At 58.8% G+C, this 17385-nt stretch overlaps 3 protein-coding genes and 1 long non-coding RNA gene across 15 annotated transcripts in view; 3 read left to right on the forward strand and 1 right to left on the reverse strand.

The window, feature by feature from the left end:
- The first annotated feature begins 544 nt into the window (after nt 1-544).
- LOC139586578 (lysine-specific demethylase 6B-like) lies at nt 545-5119 on the forward strand. Its single transcript, XM_071420095.1, has 6 exons — nt 545-612; nt 696-958; nt 1220-1361; nt 1841-1967; nt 2673-2843; nt 3797-5119. Exons 1-6 carry the CDS (start codon nt 545-547, stop codon nt 3818-3820), a joined length of 795 nt encoding a protein of 264 aa, XP_071276196.1. The 3' UTR covers nt 3821-5119.
- A 302-nt stretch (nt 5120-5421) lies between these two features.
- Nucleotides 5422-7295, forward strand: LOC139586586 (uncharacterized). 2 transcript variants are annotated; one of them, XR_011677859.1, is made up of 3 exons: nt 5422-5545; nt 5605-6186; nt 7214-7295. It is a non-coding gene; the product is annotated as an uncharacterized lncRNA (long non-coding RNA). The 2 variants fall into 2 exon arrangements; XR_011677860.1 differs by having other exon boundaries at nt 5442-5565.
- NAA38 (N-alpha-acetyltransferase 38, NatC auxiliary subunit) lies at nt 5534-13071 on the reverse strand. Of its 10 annotated transcripts, none has more exons than XR_011677857.1 (5): nt 8285-8437; nt 7354-7528; nt 6066-6188; nt 5886-5925; nt 5534-5685 (listed from the first exon to the last, which is right to left on the reverse strand). XR_011677857.1 is itself a non-coding variant. In XM_071420107.1 (4 exons), the coding sequence occupies exons 1-3, from the start codon at nt 8321-8323 to the stop codon at nt 6094-6096; spliced, it is 309 nt and encodes a 102-aa protein (XP_071276208.1). In that variant the 5' UTR covers nt 8324-8437; the 3' UTR covers nt 5534-5725; nt 6066-6093. The 10 variants fall into 10 exon arrangements, 6 of the variants coding, with proteins under 6 accessions (XP_071276208.1, XP_071276207.1, XP_071276206.1 ...); XR_011677856.1 differs by lacking the exon at nt 5886-5925 and adding an exon at nt 5966-6005; XR_011677855.1 differs by adding an exon at nt 5966-6005 and having other exon boundaries at nt 5534-5925.
- An 800-nt stretch (nt 13072-13871) lies between these two features.
- The window catches only part of CHD3 (chromodomain helicase DNA binding protein 3), a 50856-nt gene continuing 47342 nt past the window's right edge, over nt 13872-17385 (forward strand). The window contains exon 1 of one of the 2 annotated variants that reach the window (XM_071420097.1): nt 13872-14597. In XM_071420097.1, coding sequence (XP_071276198.1) covers nt 14352-14597 — 246 coding nt within the window. In that variant the 5' untranslated portion in view covers nt 13872-14351. Of the gene's footprint in view, nt 14608-17385 lie in introns of both variants that reach the window. The other variant, XM_071420096.1, reaches the window with a different exon arrangement.

Genomic DNA, 17385 nt, shown 5'->3' on the forward strand with positions numbered 1-17385 from the left:
CGACAGGTGGGAGGGGCCTGCGCGAAAGGGGGCGTGGTTTGCATGAAACGGGCGTGGTTTGCATAAAAGGTGGGGTCGGTGAAAGGGGAGGGGCTTGCACAAAGGAGGTGCGGTTGTTGGGGCAGCGCTACTGGGAGAAAATCTCCGCCTGCTGTGGCGGGTGGGTGGGGCCTGCAGAAAAATGGGCGTGGTTTGAAGAAAAGGGGGCGGGGTATGCATAAAGAGACCACCACACAATAATTGCTATTAAATGATTGGGGGTGTGGCCTGGGCAGAGCCAGTGGGTGTGGCCTGATAATCCATGGGTGTGGTTCTACATGGGGGTGTGGCCAAATGCAATGGGCCTGTTTTTACATGGGGGTGTGGCCAACTGCAGTGGGCATGGCCTGATAATGTATGGGTGTAGTTCTACATGGGGGCGTGACAAGTGCAGTGGGCGTGGCCAAGTGCAGTGGGCGTGGCCTGATAATGTGCGTGTGCTTCTACATGGGGGTGTGGCCAAGCGCAGTGGGCGTGGCCTGATAATGTATGGGTGTGGTTCTACATGGGGGTGTGGCCAAGCGCAGTGGGCGTGGCCAACCCCCATTTCCCAGCCCCGGGGATCAATTCAGGGTTGGTTGGGATGGAGCGGGGCGTGGCTGCGCGGGCGCGTCCGGGTGTGGGCGGGGCTGTCTCTGACCACGCCCCCGGCGCAGGCACGGCGTGGATTACCTGACGGGCTCGTGGTGGCCCATCCTGGAGGACCTGTACCGCTCCAACATCCCCGTGTACCGGTTCGTGCAGCGCCCCGGGGACCTGGTGTGGATCAACGCCGGCACCGTGCACTGGGTGCAGGCCACGGGCTGGTGCAACAACATCGCCTGGAACGTGGGGCCGCTGACGGGTGAGGGACATGGGGACACTGAGGGGACATTGGGGGGTGACAACAACATCGCCTGGAACGTGGGGCCGCTGACGGGTGAGGGACACGGGGACATTGGGGACACTGGGGACATTGGGGACACTGGGGGTGACAACAACATCGCCTGGAACGTGGGGCCGCTGATGGGTGAGGGGACATGGGGACATGGGGACATTGGGGATATTGAGAACTCACTGTGGGTGCTGCCAGGTGGTGGCGTTGGAGCATCCCAGGGGTGTCCGTGTGTCTCGGGGCTGTCCGTGTGTCCCGGGTGTCCCCAGGGGCGCGGTGCCATCCCCGCTGTCCCCCTGTCCCCAGCGTACCAGTACCAGCTGGCCCTGGAGCGCTACGAGTGGAACGAGGTGAAGAACGTCAAGTCCATCGTGCCCATGATCCACGTGTCCTGGAACGTGGCCAGGACCGTCAAGATCAGCGACCCCGACCTCTACAAGATGATCAAGTGAGCGAGGGGACACCTGGGGACACCTGGGGACACCTGGGGACACCTGGGGGGGGAGGGACGTGGACAGGGTGGGGATGGGGACACAGTGGGGCAGGGGGACTTGGTGGCTTGGGTGGTGGGTGGGACCCTGGTGACAGTGACGGTGTCCCCAACAGCGGGTGACAGCGGGTGACAGTGCCCCTGGTGACAATGCGCTTGTCATGGGTGGCAGGGGGTGACAATGTCCCTGGTAATGGTGTCCCCATGGTGGGTGCCACAGGTGTCCCAGGTGCCTCAGGTGTCCCAGCTGCCCCAGGTGTCCCAGGTATCTCAGGTGTCCCAGATGTCCCAGGTCCCCCAGATGTCCCAGGTGTCCCAGGTGTCTCAGGTGTCCCAGATGTCCCAGCTGCCCCAGCTGCCCCAGCTGCCCCAGGTGCCCCAGGTGCCCAAGGTGCCCCAGGTGGCTCAGGTGTCCCCTCGTGTCCCCTGTGTCCCAGGTACTGCCTGCTGCAGTCCATCAAGCACTGCCAGGTGCAGCGCGAGAGCCTGGTGCGCGCGGGGAAGAAAATCGCCTACCAGGGCCGCGTCAAGGACGAGCCGGCCTACTACTGCAACGAGTGTGACGTGAGTGCCAGCAGCGCGGGGACAGGGCTGGGGACACTGCCATGGGGATGGGGATGGGCTGGGGACAGGGCTGGGGACAGGGCTGGGACACTGCCATGGGGCTGGGGACACCGCCACGGGGCTGGGGACAGGGCTGTGACACTGCCATGGGGCTGGGGACAGGGCTGGGACACTGACACGGGGCTGGGGACAGGGCTGGGGACACTGCCATGGGGCTGGGGATGGGCTGGGGACACTGACACGGGGCTGGGGATGGGCTGGGGACACAGCCCTGGGGTGGCCTTGTCCTTAGCTGTGGGATGTCCCTGACCACTCCCCTGACCATGCTGTCCCTGTCCCCCCACTGACCACTCTCCTGTCCCTGTCCCCCCACTGACCACTCTCCTGTCCCTGTCCCCTCACTGACCACTCCCCTGACTGTCCCTGTCCCCTCACTGACCACTCCCCTGGCTGTCCCTGTCCCTGTCCCCCCACTGGCCACTCCCCTGCCTGTCCCTGTCCCCCCACTGACCATTCCCCTGCCCTTGTGCTGTCCCTGTCCACTCTCCTGGCCCTGGGCCGTGCTGGCCACGCTGCCCCGTGACCGTGTGGTGTCCCCCGTGCACTGCGCTGACCCTGCCCTGTCCCCTGTGTCCCCGTGTCCCCCGTGTCCCCTGTGTCCCCCGTGTCCCCCGTGTCCCCTGTGTCCCCTGTCCCCGGTTGCAGGTGGAGGTGTTCAACATCCTGTTTGTGACGAGCGAGACGGGCGGGCGCAACACGTACCTGGTGCACTGCGAGGGCTGCGCGCGGCGCCGCGCCGGGGGCCTGGCCGGCGTCATCGTCCTCGAGCAGTACAAGACCGAGGAGCTGATGCAGATCTACGACGGCTTCACCCTGGTGAGCGCAGCTGGGGACACCTGGGGACACCTGGGGACACACATGGGGACACCTGGGGATACCTGGGGACACCTGGGGATACACCTGGGGATACACCTGGGGACACCTGGGGATACACCTGGGGATACACCTGGGGACACCTGGGGACAGCTGGGGACACCTGGGGACAACCTGGGGATACCTGGGGATACCTGGGGACACCTGGGGATACACCTGGGGGGATACACCTGGGGACACCTGGGGATACACCTGGGGATACACCTGGGGACACCTGGGGACACAGCTGGGGACAACCTGGGGACACCTGGAGGCACAGCTGGGGACACCTGGGGACACCTGGGGATACACCTGGGGACAACCTGGGGACACAGCTGGGAGGGCTGGGATACGCCTGGGGGCACAGCTGGGGACACCTGGGGACAACCTGGGGACAACCTGGGGACACCTGGGGACACACCTGGGGACAGCTGGGGACACAGCTGGGGACACCTGGGAACAACCTGGGGACACAGCTGGGGACACACCTGGGGATACACCTGGGGACAGCTGGGGACACACCTGGGGACACCTGAGGACACACCTGGGGACACCTGAGGACACCTGGGGACACAGCTGGGAGGGCTGGGATACACCTGGGGTAACACGGGGACAGGTGGGGACACACCTGGGACAGATGGGGACACCTGGGGACACAACTGGGGACACACCTGGGACAGTTAGGATGGCTGGGATACACCTGGGGGCACATGGAGGCACATGATGGGGACAGGTGGGGACAGATGTGGGACAGCTGGGGACACACCTGGGGACAGCTGGGCCAGTACCACCCTGGGCTGGGGACACACCTGGGGACATCCAGGGGCTGGGGACACCCAGCGTGGGCACCGTCCCCTCCCGGTGTCCCCAAGGGGGCGGTGCTGAGGTGACCCCACCCCATTCCCCTCCCCCCCCAGGTGACGCCGCCGACCCCCAGATGAGTCCAGGGCCCCCCCCAGGGCGGGGGAGGGGCCGGGGGGGGGCCCCGCCCCTCCCCCCCACCACGAACACTTTTTATTTATTCACGGAGAAATGGCCCCAAAAATGGTCTGGACCTGGACGGACAAGGACAAAGCTTTGGGTGCAAAAACTCCGATTTTCTACAAAAATCCCCATTTCTAGGATTGACAAAGCCCCTCCCCCCGCGGGGGGGGATGGGGGGGGTCTCTCTGCTGCCCCTCCCCCACCCCCACATTTTGGGGGCTCCGAACTCTGAGGGGGTTGGGGGGGGGAGGGGAGGCTTTGCCCCTCCCCCATTATTTTAGGGGGAGGGGGGTTCGTGCCCCTCCCCCACCACAAAGGGGAGCCTGGGGGGGGTCCCCGCCCCCTCCCCTCAGCATTAAAAGGGGGGAGGGGCGGGGGGGGAGGGGCACTTTTATTGGGGGGGGTCGGACCCCTTGCCAAGATTCAACCAAAAACTCGCCCCGCCCCCACCAGCAGCCGCCCCTCCCCCCCCATACGGGTCCGGGCCGGGGGGAGGGGCACGGGGGGGTGGGGGAGGGGCAGGATTTTTATTGGGGGGGGGGGGAGGTGCCCCTCCCCCCCCTCCGCCCCTCCCCCCTCGCGGGGCGGGGCTCAGGTCTCTACGGGGGGGGAGGGGCTCCCCCCCAACCCATGGTGCAAAGGGGGGAGGGGCCTGTGCTACCCCTCCCCCCAAAAAGGGGGGGCGGCAGGAGCCCCCCCGCGGGGGGAGGGGCCTTGGGGTGCCCCTCCCCCCCCTTTCCCCGAGCCTCCTTTTGGGTTTTTTTGCTTTTTTTTGTAAATGATTTTTTGTTGTTGTCGGGTTTTTTTTTCCTTTTTCTTTATTTTTTTTCCTCTTTTTTAATTTATACGCGGGGAGGGGGGGGGGAGGGGTCGCTTTATTTATTGGGGGGGGGGTCCCCGACTCCCGAGGGGGGGGGGAGGGGAGGGGATGGGGGGGGGAGGTTTTTGGTCCCCGTGACCCCTCCCCCCCTCCCCCCCCCTTGTCCCATCACCCGGTGACCCCTGACCTTTGTGGGGGGAGGGGCGGGTGTGTGTCCCCCCCCCTCGCCCCGCCCCCACCCCACCCCCCCCTCCCCCCATTATGGTGCTGGGCCCTGCGGCCGCCCCACCCCTCCCCCCCACCCCCGTATCCCCCCTCCCCCCCCCGGCCGGGACCCCCCCCCCCCCCGGTGTTTGCGGGGGTGGGGGAGGGGCGGGTGCTCCCCTCCCCCCCCCAGAAGCTATTTTGTACCTGAGATTAAATTAATGGCAAAGCCCGACGGCTCCGTGGGGGAGGGGCGGGATTGGGGAGGGGTCCGGGGGAGTGGGGGAGGGGCGGGATTGGGGCAGGGGGGAGGGGCCCTGATGGGGCAGGAATTGGGGTGGGGGGGCTCAGGAAATTGGGGAGGGGTGGGGCAGGAATTTGGGGAGGGGCTCAGGAATTTGGGGGGCTCAGGAATTGGGTGGGTGGGGGGGGCTCAGGAATTTGGGGAGGGGGGGACGGGGACACCCACGAGGTCACACGGGGACGGTGGCACCAAGGGGGGGGCTTTAATGGGGACCCCAAAAACCCCCCAGGGACATTTTGGGGGACGGGGGGGACACTCAAAGCCTTGGGGGGGGTCATTGAGGCATTGGGGGGGTCCCCAAGTGGTTTTGGGGAGGGTCCATCAGGTTTCGGGGTCCATGGGGGGGTCTCTCAGGTGTTTTTAGGGTCTCTCAGGTGTTTTGGGGTCTCTCAAGTGGTTTTGGGGTCGCTCAGGTGTTTTTGGGGTCTCTCAGGTGGTTTTAGGGTCCATCCGGTGCTTTTGGGGTCCATCCGGTGGTTTTTGGGGTCCATCCAGTGCTTTTGGGGTCTCTCAGGAGATTTTGGGGTCTCTCAGGTGTTTTTGAGCTCTCTCAGGAGATTTTGGGGTCCATCCGGTGTTTTTGGGGTCTCTCAGATGTTTTTGGGGTCTCTCAGATGTTTTTGGCATCCCTCAGGTGGTTTCGGGGTCCCTCGGGTGGTTTTGGAGTCCATCCGGTGTTTTTGGGGTCCCTCAGGTGTTTTTGGGGTCTCTCAGGAGATTTTGGGGTCCATCCGGTGTTTTTGGGGTCTCTCAGGAAATTTTGGGGTCTCTCAGGTGTTTTTGGGGTCTCTCAGGTGTTTTTGGGGTCCATCCGGTGGTTTTTGGGGTCCATCCGGTGTTTCTGGGGTTCATCAGGTGTTTTGGGGTCTCTCAGGTGTTTTTGGGGCCCACCCTGGGGTCCCTCAGGGGTAGGGGGGCTCCACCTCGATGGACACAATGTGGTGCCCGGGGACCATGGCCAGCCCCAGAACTCGGGGTTCACTGCCCGGGAACGCGTCTGGAGAGGGGAGAAAAGGGCTCAGAACCCCCCCAAAAAAACCCCTAAAAACACCCACGACCACCCAAAAAAACCCTGAAAGACCCCCGTGAAAAACCCCCAAAAGTCCCCACAAAAAAACCCCCAAAGACCCCGTTAAAAATCCTCTGAAGGTCCCCCCAAAAAACCCCAAAGGCTGCCCCAAGTAAGCCCCAACTTCCCCCCTGAAAAACCCCAAAATCCCCACGAAAACCCCCAAAAATCCCCACAAAAAAACCCGGAAAGACCCCCCTAAAAATCCCCCAAAGATCCCCCCAAAAAAACCCCAAAGATCGCCCCAAATAAACCCCAAAGATCGCCCCAAAAAACCCCAAATAAACCCCAAAGATCGCCCCAAAAAACCCCAAAGATCGCCCCAAATAAACCCACACCCACCTCCCCCAGACCCTCAGATCCACCCCCAAAAAACTCAAAAACCCCCTTAAAAAAACCCCAAAATTCCCTAAAAAGAAAAACCCAGACCCCCCCCCACAGACCCCCAAGATCCCCTAAATACCCCAATAAAACCCCAAAAAACCCAAAAACCCCTAAAAAACCCCAAAGCCCCCCCAGGACCCGCAGCTTTCAGGAATTCCTGTGCAGAGCCCAGGATCCCATTGCTCTGGCAGTCAGAGCTTGGGGATGCTCCCACCCCCTCAGACCCCCAGAATCCCCCCAAAAATCCCCCAGAACACCCCCAAAACTCCCTCCAGAGCCCCAAAACTCCCCCCAGACCCCCAAAACTGCCCCTAAGTCCCCCAAACTTTCAGGAATTCCTGTGCAGAGCCCAGGATCCCGTTGCCCTGGCAGTCAGAGCTTGGGGATGCTCCCACCCCTCTCAGACCCTCAGAATCCCCCCAAAAATCCCCCAAAACCCCCCCCAAAACTCCCCCCAGACCCCCAAAACTCCCCAGGCCCCCCCAAAACTCCCCCCAGACCCCCAAAACTCCCCCAGGACCCCCCAAAACCCCCCAGAACACCCCAAATCCTCCCCAGGACCCCCCCAGATCTGCGGCTTTCAGGAATTCCTGCGCAGAGCCCAGGATCACGTTGCTCTGGCAGTCAGAGCTCGGGGATGCTCCCACCCCTCCCAGACCCCCAAATCCCCCCCAAAACCCCCCCAGAACCCCCCAGGACCCCCCCAGACCTGCGGCTTTCAGGAACTCCTGCGCCGAGCCCAGGATCACGTTGCTCTGGCGGTCCGTGCACAGGAACGCCCCCACCAGGGTCCGCCCGTCGGACATGCGGATGCGGAGGCTGCGGTTCAGCAGCGCCTCCAGACGCTGCCGCCCCCGGGGGGGCCCCGCGACCCCCGGCCCGGCCTGGGGGGGACGGGGGGGGGGGAACGGGTGAGACCCCCCCGGAACAGCCGGGATGGGGCTGGGGAGGAATGCGGGGACCCCGGCCACAAAAAACCCAAACAGCGCTTATGGGACCCCTCCTCAAAAAACCTCCCAGAGCCCCAAAATAATCCCCAGTTCCTATGGGCCCCCCCCCCAAATCTCCCCCAGTCCCTATGGGAATCCCCCCAAAAATCTCCCACAGCCCCAAAATATTCCCTTATCCCTATGGCCCCTCTCCCCAAAACTCCCCCAGCCCCAAAACACCCACCCAGCACCTATGGGACCCCCCAAAAACCTCCTCCAAAATATTCCCCAGTCCCTATGGCTTCCCCAAACCTCCCTCAGCCCCAAAACCCTCCCCAAGCCCCTCTTCCCCCACCCCCTCAGCCCCTATGGACCCCATAAACCTCCCCCCGCCCCAAAAATTCTCCCCCAATCCCTATGGCCCCCCTGAACCTTCCCCCAGCCCCTGTGGCCCCCCATAAACCCCAGATCCCCCCCACATCTCCCCCAGACACCCTCACAACCCCCCCGGTTCTCACAGTCCCCCCGCCCCTCCTCAGCCCCGAGCCCTCAGAGCCCCCCGAATCTCCCCTCAGGACCCTGCACCGCCCCCCAGCTCCTCCTCTGGTGTCCCCAGGATCCATAGGGCAGCCCTGCCGCGCCCCCAGTCCCTCAGACACCCCAAATTCTCCCTAAAATCTCCCCAAATTCCCGCCCGCGCCCCCCACTCACGGCCGGGCCGGCCCCCGCCTCCTCCGGCGGATCCGCCATGATGGCGCCGCTTCCCGGCAGCCCTGGCGCGGCACGGGGGGGCGGAGCTACGGACCACAACTCCCGGCGTGCACCGCGCCCTGCGCGGCAGCGATAGCGGCTACAGAGCCGTGACTGCATTTCCCAGCACGCACCGCGCGGTAATAGAATAGAATAGAATAACCACAAGGACTACGTTTCCCAGCACGCCCCGCGGCGCGCAGGGCCGGGGTTTCCGGCGGCGTTGCCATGGCGACGGGCGGCGCGGGCTCGGCCTGAGCGGCCCCGAGGTGCGGGGAGGGGGCCCTGAGGGGCTGGGGGGGCTCAGGGGGGTCTGGGGGGAGCTGTGGGGGCCGTGAGGGGTCGGGGGTCCCCTTTATGGGGGGGGCGGGGTCTCCCCTCCGTGACCCCCCAAACCCAGGCGCGCCCCCTCCTCCTGCAGGCCGCGGGTGATGACGTCACCCCAGAGGGGAAGGGGGACCCCCAACCCCCCCCCCAAATTTGGGGCTCAGGGCCACCCCCCCCATTGGGGTCTGCCCTTGTCTGGGTGGGTCCCTCTTTGGGGGGGGGGGGGGGGGGCCCAATTTTGGGGCCAATTGTGACTTTTTGGAGCCCGAATAAATCGGAATTTGGGGGAGGGGACACACTCGGGGACAGCCCTTGGTGACAATGGGGGGGGTTCCCGGCTGTCCGTGTGTCTGTCTGTCCGTCTCACCTGTCTGTCACCTGTCCATGCGTCTGTCTGTCCTTGTCACCTGTCCCTGTGTCTGTCACCTGTCCCTGACCAGCTGTCCTTGTCACCTGTCCCTGTGGCTGTGTCACCTGTCCCTGTGTCTGTCTTTCTGTGCCACCTCTCCATGTCTCCTGTCCCTCATTGTGTCCCCTGTCCTCGTCCCCTGTCCCCATCCCTGCCCCTGTCCCCATCCCTATCCCTATCCCAAATGTCCCCTGTCCCCATCCCCTGTCCCCAATGTCCCCTGTCCCCCGTCCTTGTCCCTACCCCTGTCTTCTATGTCCCCATCCCTGTCCCCTGTCCCCATCCCTGTCCCTCTGTCCCCATCCCTATCCCCAATGTCCCCTGTCCCGTTCCCTGTCCCTGTCCCCTGTCCCCATCCCTGTCCCCAGTGTCCCCTGTCCCCTCTCCCTGTCCCCGTCCCCATCCCCTGTCCCGTCCCCTGTCCCTGTCCCCATCCCTGTCCTCATCCCTGTCCCTTTCCATGTCCCGTCCCCTGTCCCTGTCCCCTGTCCCTATCCCCAGTGTCCCGTCCCCTGTCCCCATCCCTGTCCCCAGTGTCCCCTGTCCCCATCCCCATCCCCAGTGTCCCCTGTCCCCTCTCCCAGTCCCTCCCCAGCTGTCCCCGATGTCCCCACGGCGCTGTTGTCACCGTCCCCCTTCAGGACACAGGCGGTGCTGGCACTGTCACCTCCTGACCCGGTGACACCGCGGTGACACCGCCGTGGGGCAGTGCCACCCTCCTGGGGCTGTGCCAGTGCCCCGGGCACGGCCGGGTGCCACCCCTGGTGACAAAGTGACACCCCCTGGGTGACAAAGTGACAGCCCTGGGTGACACGGGGGTGGCCTCAGGGCTCAGAGCCACCAAACGGAGGCAAAACGGGCAAAAAGGAGCAAAACGCCCCAAAAATGTCCCTGGGGGAGGGCTCGGGGGGACAAAAGCCACCAACGGCCCCCAGAATGTCACCTCTGGGCTTTGGGGGCGCTCTGGGGCGTCACACGAGGTTTTGGGGACATTTGGGGGCATTTTGGGGTCCTTGTGGTGTCACACGAGGGTTTGGGGACATTTGTGAGGATTTTGGGGTCCTTGTGGTGTCACACGAGGGTTTGGGGACATTTGTGAGGATTTTGGGGTCCTTGTGGTGTCACACGAGGGTTTGGGGACATTTGGGGGCATTTCGGGGTTCTGGGGGTGTCACCCAAAGGTTTGGGGACATTTCGGGCAATTTTGGGGTCCTTGTGGTGTCACACCAGGTTCTGGGTGGATTTTGGGGGTTCTGGGGGTGTCACCCAAGAATTTGGGTGGATTTTGGGGGAATTTGGGGGTTCTGGGGGTGTCACACAAAGGTTTGGGGACATTTGGGGCAATTTTGGGGTTCTGGGGGTGTCACATGAGGGTTTGGGAGGAGAATTTGGGGCATTTGTGAGGATTTTGGGGTTCTCATGGTGTCCCATGGGGTTCTGGGTGGATTTTGGGTGGATTTTGGGGTTCTCATGGCATCCCACCAGGTTTTGGGTGGATTTTGGGGGGATTTTGGGTGGATTTTGGGGTTCTCATGGCATCCCACCAGGTTTTGGGTGGATTTTGGGGTGGATTTTGGGGTTCTCATGGTGTCCCATGGGGTTCTGGGTGGATTTTGGGGTCTCTGGGGGTTCCTGGTGCTGGGTAACAACAACCAGGAGCAACTTTTGGGTAAAAAAGACCCCAAATAGGTAAAACCCCAAACCTGGAGTGGTTTTCACCCAATTTTCCATCGTTTTGGGGTAAATTCAGCTGCTGGGGGGGCTCCTCTGCTGCCCCAAGGCATCAACCCCAGAGTTCTGGGGCAAAAAAGGCCCCAAAAAGGAAAGGAAATTAAAAAAATGCAGCAAATTCCAGCAGTGGGGGCGGAGCAGGCACAGCCTGGGGGTTTTGGGGAGATTTTGGAGCATTTTGGGACAATTTAACCCCCAAAAACCATCCCTGAGGAGAAATTCCCCATTTCAGCTCTGGGGTTTTGGGGCAGGATTTGGCCTGGATTTGGGGGAAATTCAAACCCTTTTTCCTTCCCCTTTTTAATATTGAAATAAAAGATTTAATATTTGAATATTTTCTTTTTCCTTTTTTAATCCCCCCCCCTTTTTTTCAGTATTTTTTAAATTTTTCTTCCTTCTTTTGAATCCCCTTCTCCTGATTTCTCCTTTTCTCAATTTTTCCCCCTTTCTTTAACATTTTTTCCCTTTTTTGAAGCTTTTTCCATCTCTTTATCTTTCCAAATCTTTTCCCTTTTTGATTCTTGCACACTTCTTAAAATATTTTCCCCTTTCTAAAGTATTTTTCCTGTTTTTACTATTTTCCCCTCTTTTGAATCTTTTTTCCATTTTTTATCTCCCCCCTTTAATTCTTTTTCCCTTTTTTCAGTCTTTTCCCCCTTTTTTGATTCTTCTTTTCATTTTTCAAATTTTTAATCTTGTTTTTGGTTTGTTTCTACATTTTCATTTTCTCTCATTTCCCCCCTTTTTTCATACTTTTCCCCTTTTATTCTTCTTTATTCAAACTTTTTTCCTTTCCCTCCTTTTTTAGTTCTTAAATGTTTTTCCTTTTTAATATTTCTCAATTTTTCAACATTTTAGTAACTTTTCTCTTTTTTTAATATTTTTCTCAATTTGAACATTTTCTAAACTTTCACCCTTTTAAATATTTTTCCATTTTTCCCCTTTTTGAGTATTTTTTTCCTTTTTCATTTTTTCCCTTTATAATTTCTCCCCTTTTCCATCATTTTACTTTTTCCCATCCTTTTCCAATCTTCTTCCCTTTTCCAATCTTTTTAAAAATATTTTTTCTTTCAACCTTTTCTCTTTTCTAACAATTTCTTCCTTTCTCCACATTTTTCTTTTTTCATCTTTTAAAATCCTTTTCCCTTTTCTATTTTTTTTATTATTTTTCAATTTTTTCCCCTTTTCCAATCTTCTCCCCCTTTTTCATCCTTTTTCCCTTTTTCAAGGGAAATGGAAAATTTCCCATTGAAAAATGGGGGAAATTTCCCCATTGAAAAAAGGGGGAAAATACTGAAAATTTTTCCCAATATTTTCCCCTTTTTAATCTTTTCTCCTTTTTAACCTTTTTCATTTTCCAATCTTTTTTTCCCCCTTTTCAATCCTTCCCAACCTTCCCCCCTTTTCAATCTTTTTTATCCCTTTTCAATTTTTTAATTCCTTTTCAATCTTTTTTATTCCTTTTCAATCTTTCCCAACCTTTTTTAATCCCACCTCCATCTTTCCAACCCCTTCCTCACCCTTTTTTTTTTTTAATCCTTATAAACCCCCCCTTTTTTTTTTTTTTTGTTCTTCCTCCCTGCAGCCTTAAAGAAACTCCAAAAAAAGAAGAAAAAAAAAAAAAAACACCCAAAAGAAAAAAAAAAAAAAGCCCAACAACCCCAAAACCCAACCCACCAAACCACTCCCTTCCCAAGTATTTCAAAGTCGAGGAGGGAGGGAGAAAGAACAAAAAAAAAAAATTAAAAAAAAAAATTTGCTTTTTAATTTTTTTTTTTTTTTTTTACCGCGTGTTTAAAATCACCGAGGGAGGGGGGGAGGAATGGGCGGATAAAAAAAAAGGAAGGAGGGGGGGGAAGGAAGGGTAAAAATCCTTTAAAAAAATAAAAAGGGAAGCGTGACGAGTATGGAACTAGTTAACCTTTAACAATTTATGCTGATGTCACACTGAGCATGAGTACTGATTAATCCCCCCCCGAAATATTTTTATGGGAGTGAGGAGAGGGGGGGGAAGAATAAGGAGAAAGAGAAGAAAAAAAAAAAAAAAAGGCAGAAAAAAAAAAAAAAAAAGAAATAATTTACCGCAGCCATCTTTGTTTTATGCAGAAAAATCTCCGGCTTCGGGTCCCCCCCGGCTGGGGCCACACAAATATTTGTCCCTCGCCGAGCCGGGATCTGCGGGAGGGGGAAAAGCAAAAAAATATCATTAATGAGGCCCCAAAACTGAGCAAAAATACCCGAAAATGAGCAGGATGAGGATTATTCGCCTGCTCGGGCTGTAGCGGCGAAGGCTGGGGGGGGTGGGGTGGGGGGAGCTTTGGGATTTATTATTTTTGAAGGGTTTCGTGCTTTTGGATTTTTTGGTTGTTTTTTTTTTTTTTTTGGGGGGTGTTTTTAAGGATTTTTCGTGGGTTTTGTTTTTAATTTTTTTTTTTTTTTTACTTGGCGCGGGTGATTTTTAAGGTTTTTTGGCGCTTTTTTTTTTGATGTTGATTTTTACCCTTTTTTAGCCCTTTCTATTTTTTTGTTTATTTTTAACCTTTTTTTCCATTCCCTTCCCTTTTGAAATATTCATGTTTATTTTTCACTCTCCTTCTTTACCATATCAATTTTAAGCTTGATTCCTCCCTTTTTCTTCCCATTCCTTCCCCGTTTTCCATTTTCATGTCGATTTTTACCCCTTTTTCCCTCTCCTTCCTCCCCTTTTCCATTTTTCCACCCCATTTTTTCATTTCACCCTTCCTTTCCCCTCCAATTTAACTCCTTTTCAATTCTCCCTTTTATTTCCTTCATTCTCTCCCTCAACGCTTCCCTTTCCTCCTTGTTTTGTTTTTTTTTTTTAATATTAATTTTAAATTTTTTTTTTCTCTCCTTAATTCCCCTCCCTCTTACGCGGGTTGGGTTTTGTCGCTTTTTTGTGTGTTTTTAAGGCTTTTTTCGCCTCTTTTTCACTCTCCTTCCTCCCCTAAGGTGCGTGTGGGGCAACTTTAAAAAAAAACCCTCATTCGGCCATTTTGCGCTTTTTTTTCCCCTCAAGAAAGGGGGGGGGGGCACCACCCCCCCATTTTCCCTCATTTTTAACCCCTCCCTCCTCCATATTTTTTTACGCCTTTCCCCCTTCCCCCCCCCCCCCGCCCCTTTAAGCGGGGTGTGTTTTTTATTATTATTATATTTTTTTTTTTCCTCCTCTTCTTTCTTTTTTTTTTTTTTTTTTTTTTTGTGTATGTGTGTTGGGGTGGGGGGGGGTTTATTTTAAAATTACACCCGGGGCGGCCATTTTCGCTGCCGGCGCCGTCCCGCCGCCCGCCGCCTCCCGCGCCCTGAGGCGATTTTAACCGATCCGGGCGTTTTTCAACCCATCGCCGCCGCCCCCCCCCGCGCCCCCCGCGCGGCCCCGCCGGGCCCGGCCCGGGGGGGGTCGCCCCGTCCCGCCCCCTCCCCACTTTCCCCTCACACCGAGCCCCCCCCACCCCCCCCCCAGCCTCGGCGGCGGGGGCGGTTTGGGGCGGTGGGAGCGGCGCACGCCGAGGGTCCCCCCGGCCCCCCGCCCCTCACCCGGCCATGGCGTCCCCGCTGAGGGAGGACGAGGAGGAGGAGGAGGAGATGGCGGTGTCCGAGGGGGACGAGGAGGACGACGACGAGGAGGACGACGAGGAAGAGGAGGAGGAAGACGCCGCCGCCGCCGCCGCTGCTGCGCTCTTGGCCGGGCACCGAGGGCCCCCCGACATCTTCGCCGGGCCGGCCCCGGCCCCGCTCCCGCCGCCGCCGCCGCCGCCCCCCGCGCCCGCCGCGCCCGGGCCGCCGGAGGCGCCCGCAGGTACCGCCGGGACCCCCCGAGTGACCATCCCGAGCCCCTCAGAAATTCCCGGAGGAACCGCCGGGACCCCCTGAGTGACCGCCCCGAGCCCCTCAGAGCTTCCCCGAGTGACCGCCCCGAGCCCCTCAAAGATTCCCGGAGGAACCGCCGGGACCCCCGAGTGCTCCCCATCCTCGATCCCCTCAGAGCTTTTTGCAGCTGGAGGGATCCCCCGAGCCCCTCAGAGCTTCCCGAAGGTACCGCTGAGACCCCCGATGCCCCCAGCCCCCGAACCCCTCAGAGATTCCCGCAGTTACCGGGAAGCCCGAGCCCCTCAGAGCTTCCCGGGGATACCGGGACCCCCCAAGCGTCCCCCCGAGCTCATCGCCGCTCGAGCCCCTCAGCGCTTCCCGGGGCCGCCCCCCGAGCTCCCCCTTCCCTCTCCCTCAGAGACGCCCGCAGGTACCGAGACCCCCCGATCCTCACCTGGACCCTCAGATCTTCCCGCGGGTACCGAGCCCCGCTGTCCCCTCAGCTCTTCTCGGAGCTTCCCGCAAGTACCGGGACCCCCGAGACCCCCGATCTGCCCCCACTCACTCCCTGAGAGCTTCCCGGGGCCGCCCACAGCCACCGAGGTTCCCCGAGCCCCGCTGTCCCCTCAGCGCTTCCCGCCGGTACCGGAGACCCCCTGAGCCCCTTACCCGGTCCCCTCAGCGCTTTTTGCAAGAACCGGCACCCCTCAGACCCACTGCCCCCTCAGCGCTTCGGGAGACCCCCTGAACCCCTTCTCCGGTCCCATCAGCTCCTCCTGGAGCTTCTCACAGGTACCGGGACCCCTGATCCCCCTGATCCCCACTGTCCCCTCAGCGCCTCCCGCTGGTACCGGGACCCCCCGAGCCCTACTGTCCCCTCAGCGCTTCCCGCCAGTACCGAGACCCCCTGAGTCCCTTCTCCGGTCCCCTCAGCTCCTCCCGGAGCTTCCCGCCGGTACCGGAGCCCCCCTGATCCCCCCTGGTCCCCTCAGCGCTTCCCGCCGGTACCGGCTTTCCCCCCGAGGCCCTCAGCGCTTCCCGCCGGTACCAGAGCCCCGCTGATCCCCTCAGCGCTTCCCGCCGGTACCGGGACCCCTCAGCCCCCCTGGTCCCCTCAGCGCTTCCCGCCGGTACCGGAGCCCCCCTGATCCCCGCTGTCCCCTCAGCGTTTCCCGCCGCACCGGGGGTGGGCTGTGAGGGGAGGGAGGTGTTTGTAAACAACCGCGAGTGTCACCGCGAGTGTCACCGTGCGGCCACCGTGTGTGGGGACACCTCCCGCCGCACACCGGGCCTGAGGGGACAGACACACGGTGCTGCCAGGAGCCGTGGGGTGACGGGGGCCCGTGGTGCCCTGCCAGGACCCAAAGGGATTGTGTGGGGTGATGGGGGCCCTGCCAGGACCCAAAGTGGTGCTGACCCTATGATGGGGGTCAGTGGTTCCCTGCCAGGACCCAAAGTGCTGCTGACTCCATTATGTGGGGTGATGGAGGCTGGTGGTTCCCTGCCAGGACCCAAAGTGGTGCTGACCCCATGATGGGGGTCAGTGGTGCCCTGCCAGGACCCAAAGTGGGTGTTGAACCCCACAGTGAGCATGACAGGGCCTGCTGTGTCCCTGCCAGGACCCAAATTGGGATCTGACCCCATGATGGGGGCTCGTGGTTCCCTGCCAGGACCCAAAGTGGTCCTGACCCCGTGATGGGGGTCAGTGGTTCCCTGCCAGGACCCAAAGTGGGTGTTGAACCCCACAGCGAACATGACAGGGCCTGCTGTGTCCCTGCCAGGACCCAAATTGGGATCTGACCCCGTGATGGGGGTCAGTGGTTCCCTGCCAGGACCCAAAGTGGGTGTTGAACCCCACAGCAAACATGACAGGGCCTGCTGTGTCCCTGCCAGGACCCAAATTGGGATCTGACCCCCTCGTGTGGGGTGATGGCTGTTGCTGTGCATCTGACAGGACCCAGAGTGGCTGTTTTGGGGGGTGTTGGGGGCTGTAGGTACCTTCCAGGACCCAAGGTGGCTGTAGCACCCCACATTTTGGGGTCATGGGTGCTGTAGGTATCTGACAGGACCCAGGTTGGCTGTTGCGCCCCATTTTGAGGTGTTTGGGGGCTGTTTTCCCCTTCCAGGACCCTGACCCATTTGTTTTACCCCATTTTGAGCTGTCTGGGGGCTGTTTTCCCCTTCCAGGACCTGAATCCGTTGTTTTACCCCATTTTGAGGTGTTTGGGGGCTGTTTCTCCCCTTCCAGGACCTGAATCCGTTGTTTTACCCCATTTTGAGGTGTTTGGGGGCTGTTTCTCCCCTTCCAGGACCCTGATCAGTTGTTTTACCCCATTTTGAGGTGTTTGGGGGCAGTTTCTCCCCTTCCAGGACCCTGACCCGATTGTTTTACCCCATTTTGAGGTGTTTGGGTGCCCCATGGCCTCAGATGGCCTCAGGTGTCACCCTTGTCCCCTCTGGGAGCCGCTTTTATTTGGGGTTTTATTGTTTTATTGCATTTTTATCACATTTTATCAGGATTTCTTTTATTTACCAACCACCTCTGGGTGTTCACCCCAAATTCCAGCCCCGTTTGGGGGGGGGTTTGGTGCCTCCATCCCTTCAATGAGAACTCCTCCTGTGGGTTAAAATAGGGGAAAAAAAATAGAATTTAGCACCAAAATTCCCATTTTTCACACACTCATTCCCAGCGTGGGGGGTTCAAACACCTTTGCTGCTGCTTTTCCATCAAGTGGGGCACTAAAATTGACCATTTTTGTCTGAAATG

Source organism: Agelaius tricolor, unplaced genomic scaffold (assembly GCF_023055355.1).
Source record: "Agelaius tricolor isolate 1412-34295 unplaced genomic scaffold, bAgeTri1.0.p SCAF_125, whole genome shotgun sequence".
Classification (NCBI taxonomy): Eukaryota; Metazoa; Chordata; class Aves; order Passeriformes; family Icteridae; genus Agelaius; species Agelaius tricolor.

Bases quoted from the DNA above. Each gene is read 5' to 3' on its own strand.
- LOC139586578 (XM_071420095.1), top strand. From the start codon at position 545: ATGGGGGTGTGGCCAAGCGCAGTGGGCGTGGCCAACCCCCATTTCCCA. The intron at 613-695 runs GTTGGTTGGGAT...CCCCCGGCGCAG, and splicing joins GCCCCGGGGATCAATTCAGG to GCACGGCGTGGATTACCTGA. The intron at 1,362-1,840 runs GTGAGCGAGGGG...CCTGTGTCCCAG, and splicing joins GACCTCTACAAGATGATCAA to GTACTGCCTGCTGCAGTCCA.
- NAA38 (XM_071420107.1), bottom strand. From the start codon at position 8,323: ATGGCGGATCCGCCGGAGGAGGCGGGGGCCGGCCCGGCC. The intron at 7,529-8,284 runs GTGAGTGGGGGG...CGTCCCCCCCAG, and splicing joins AGGCGGGGGCCGGCCCGGCC to GCCGGGCCGGGGGTCGCGGG. The intron at 6,189-7,353 runs GTCTGGGGGGGT...TCCCCTCTCCAG, and splicing joins GGAGTTCCTGAAAGCCGCAG to ACGCGTTCCCGGGCAGTGAA.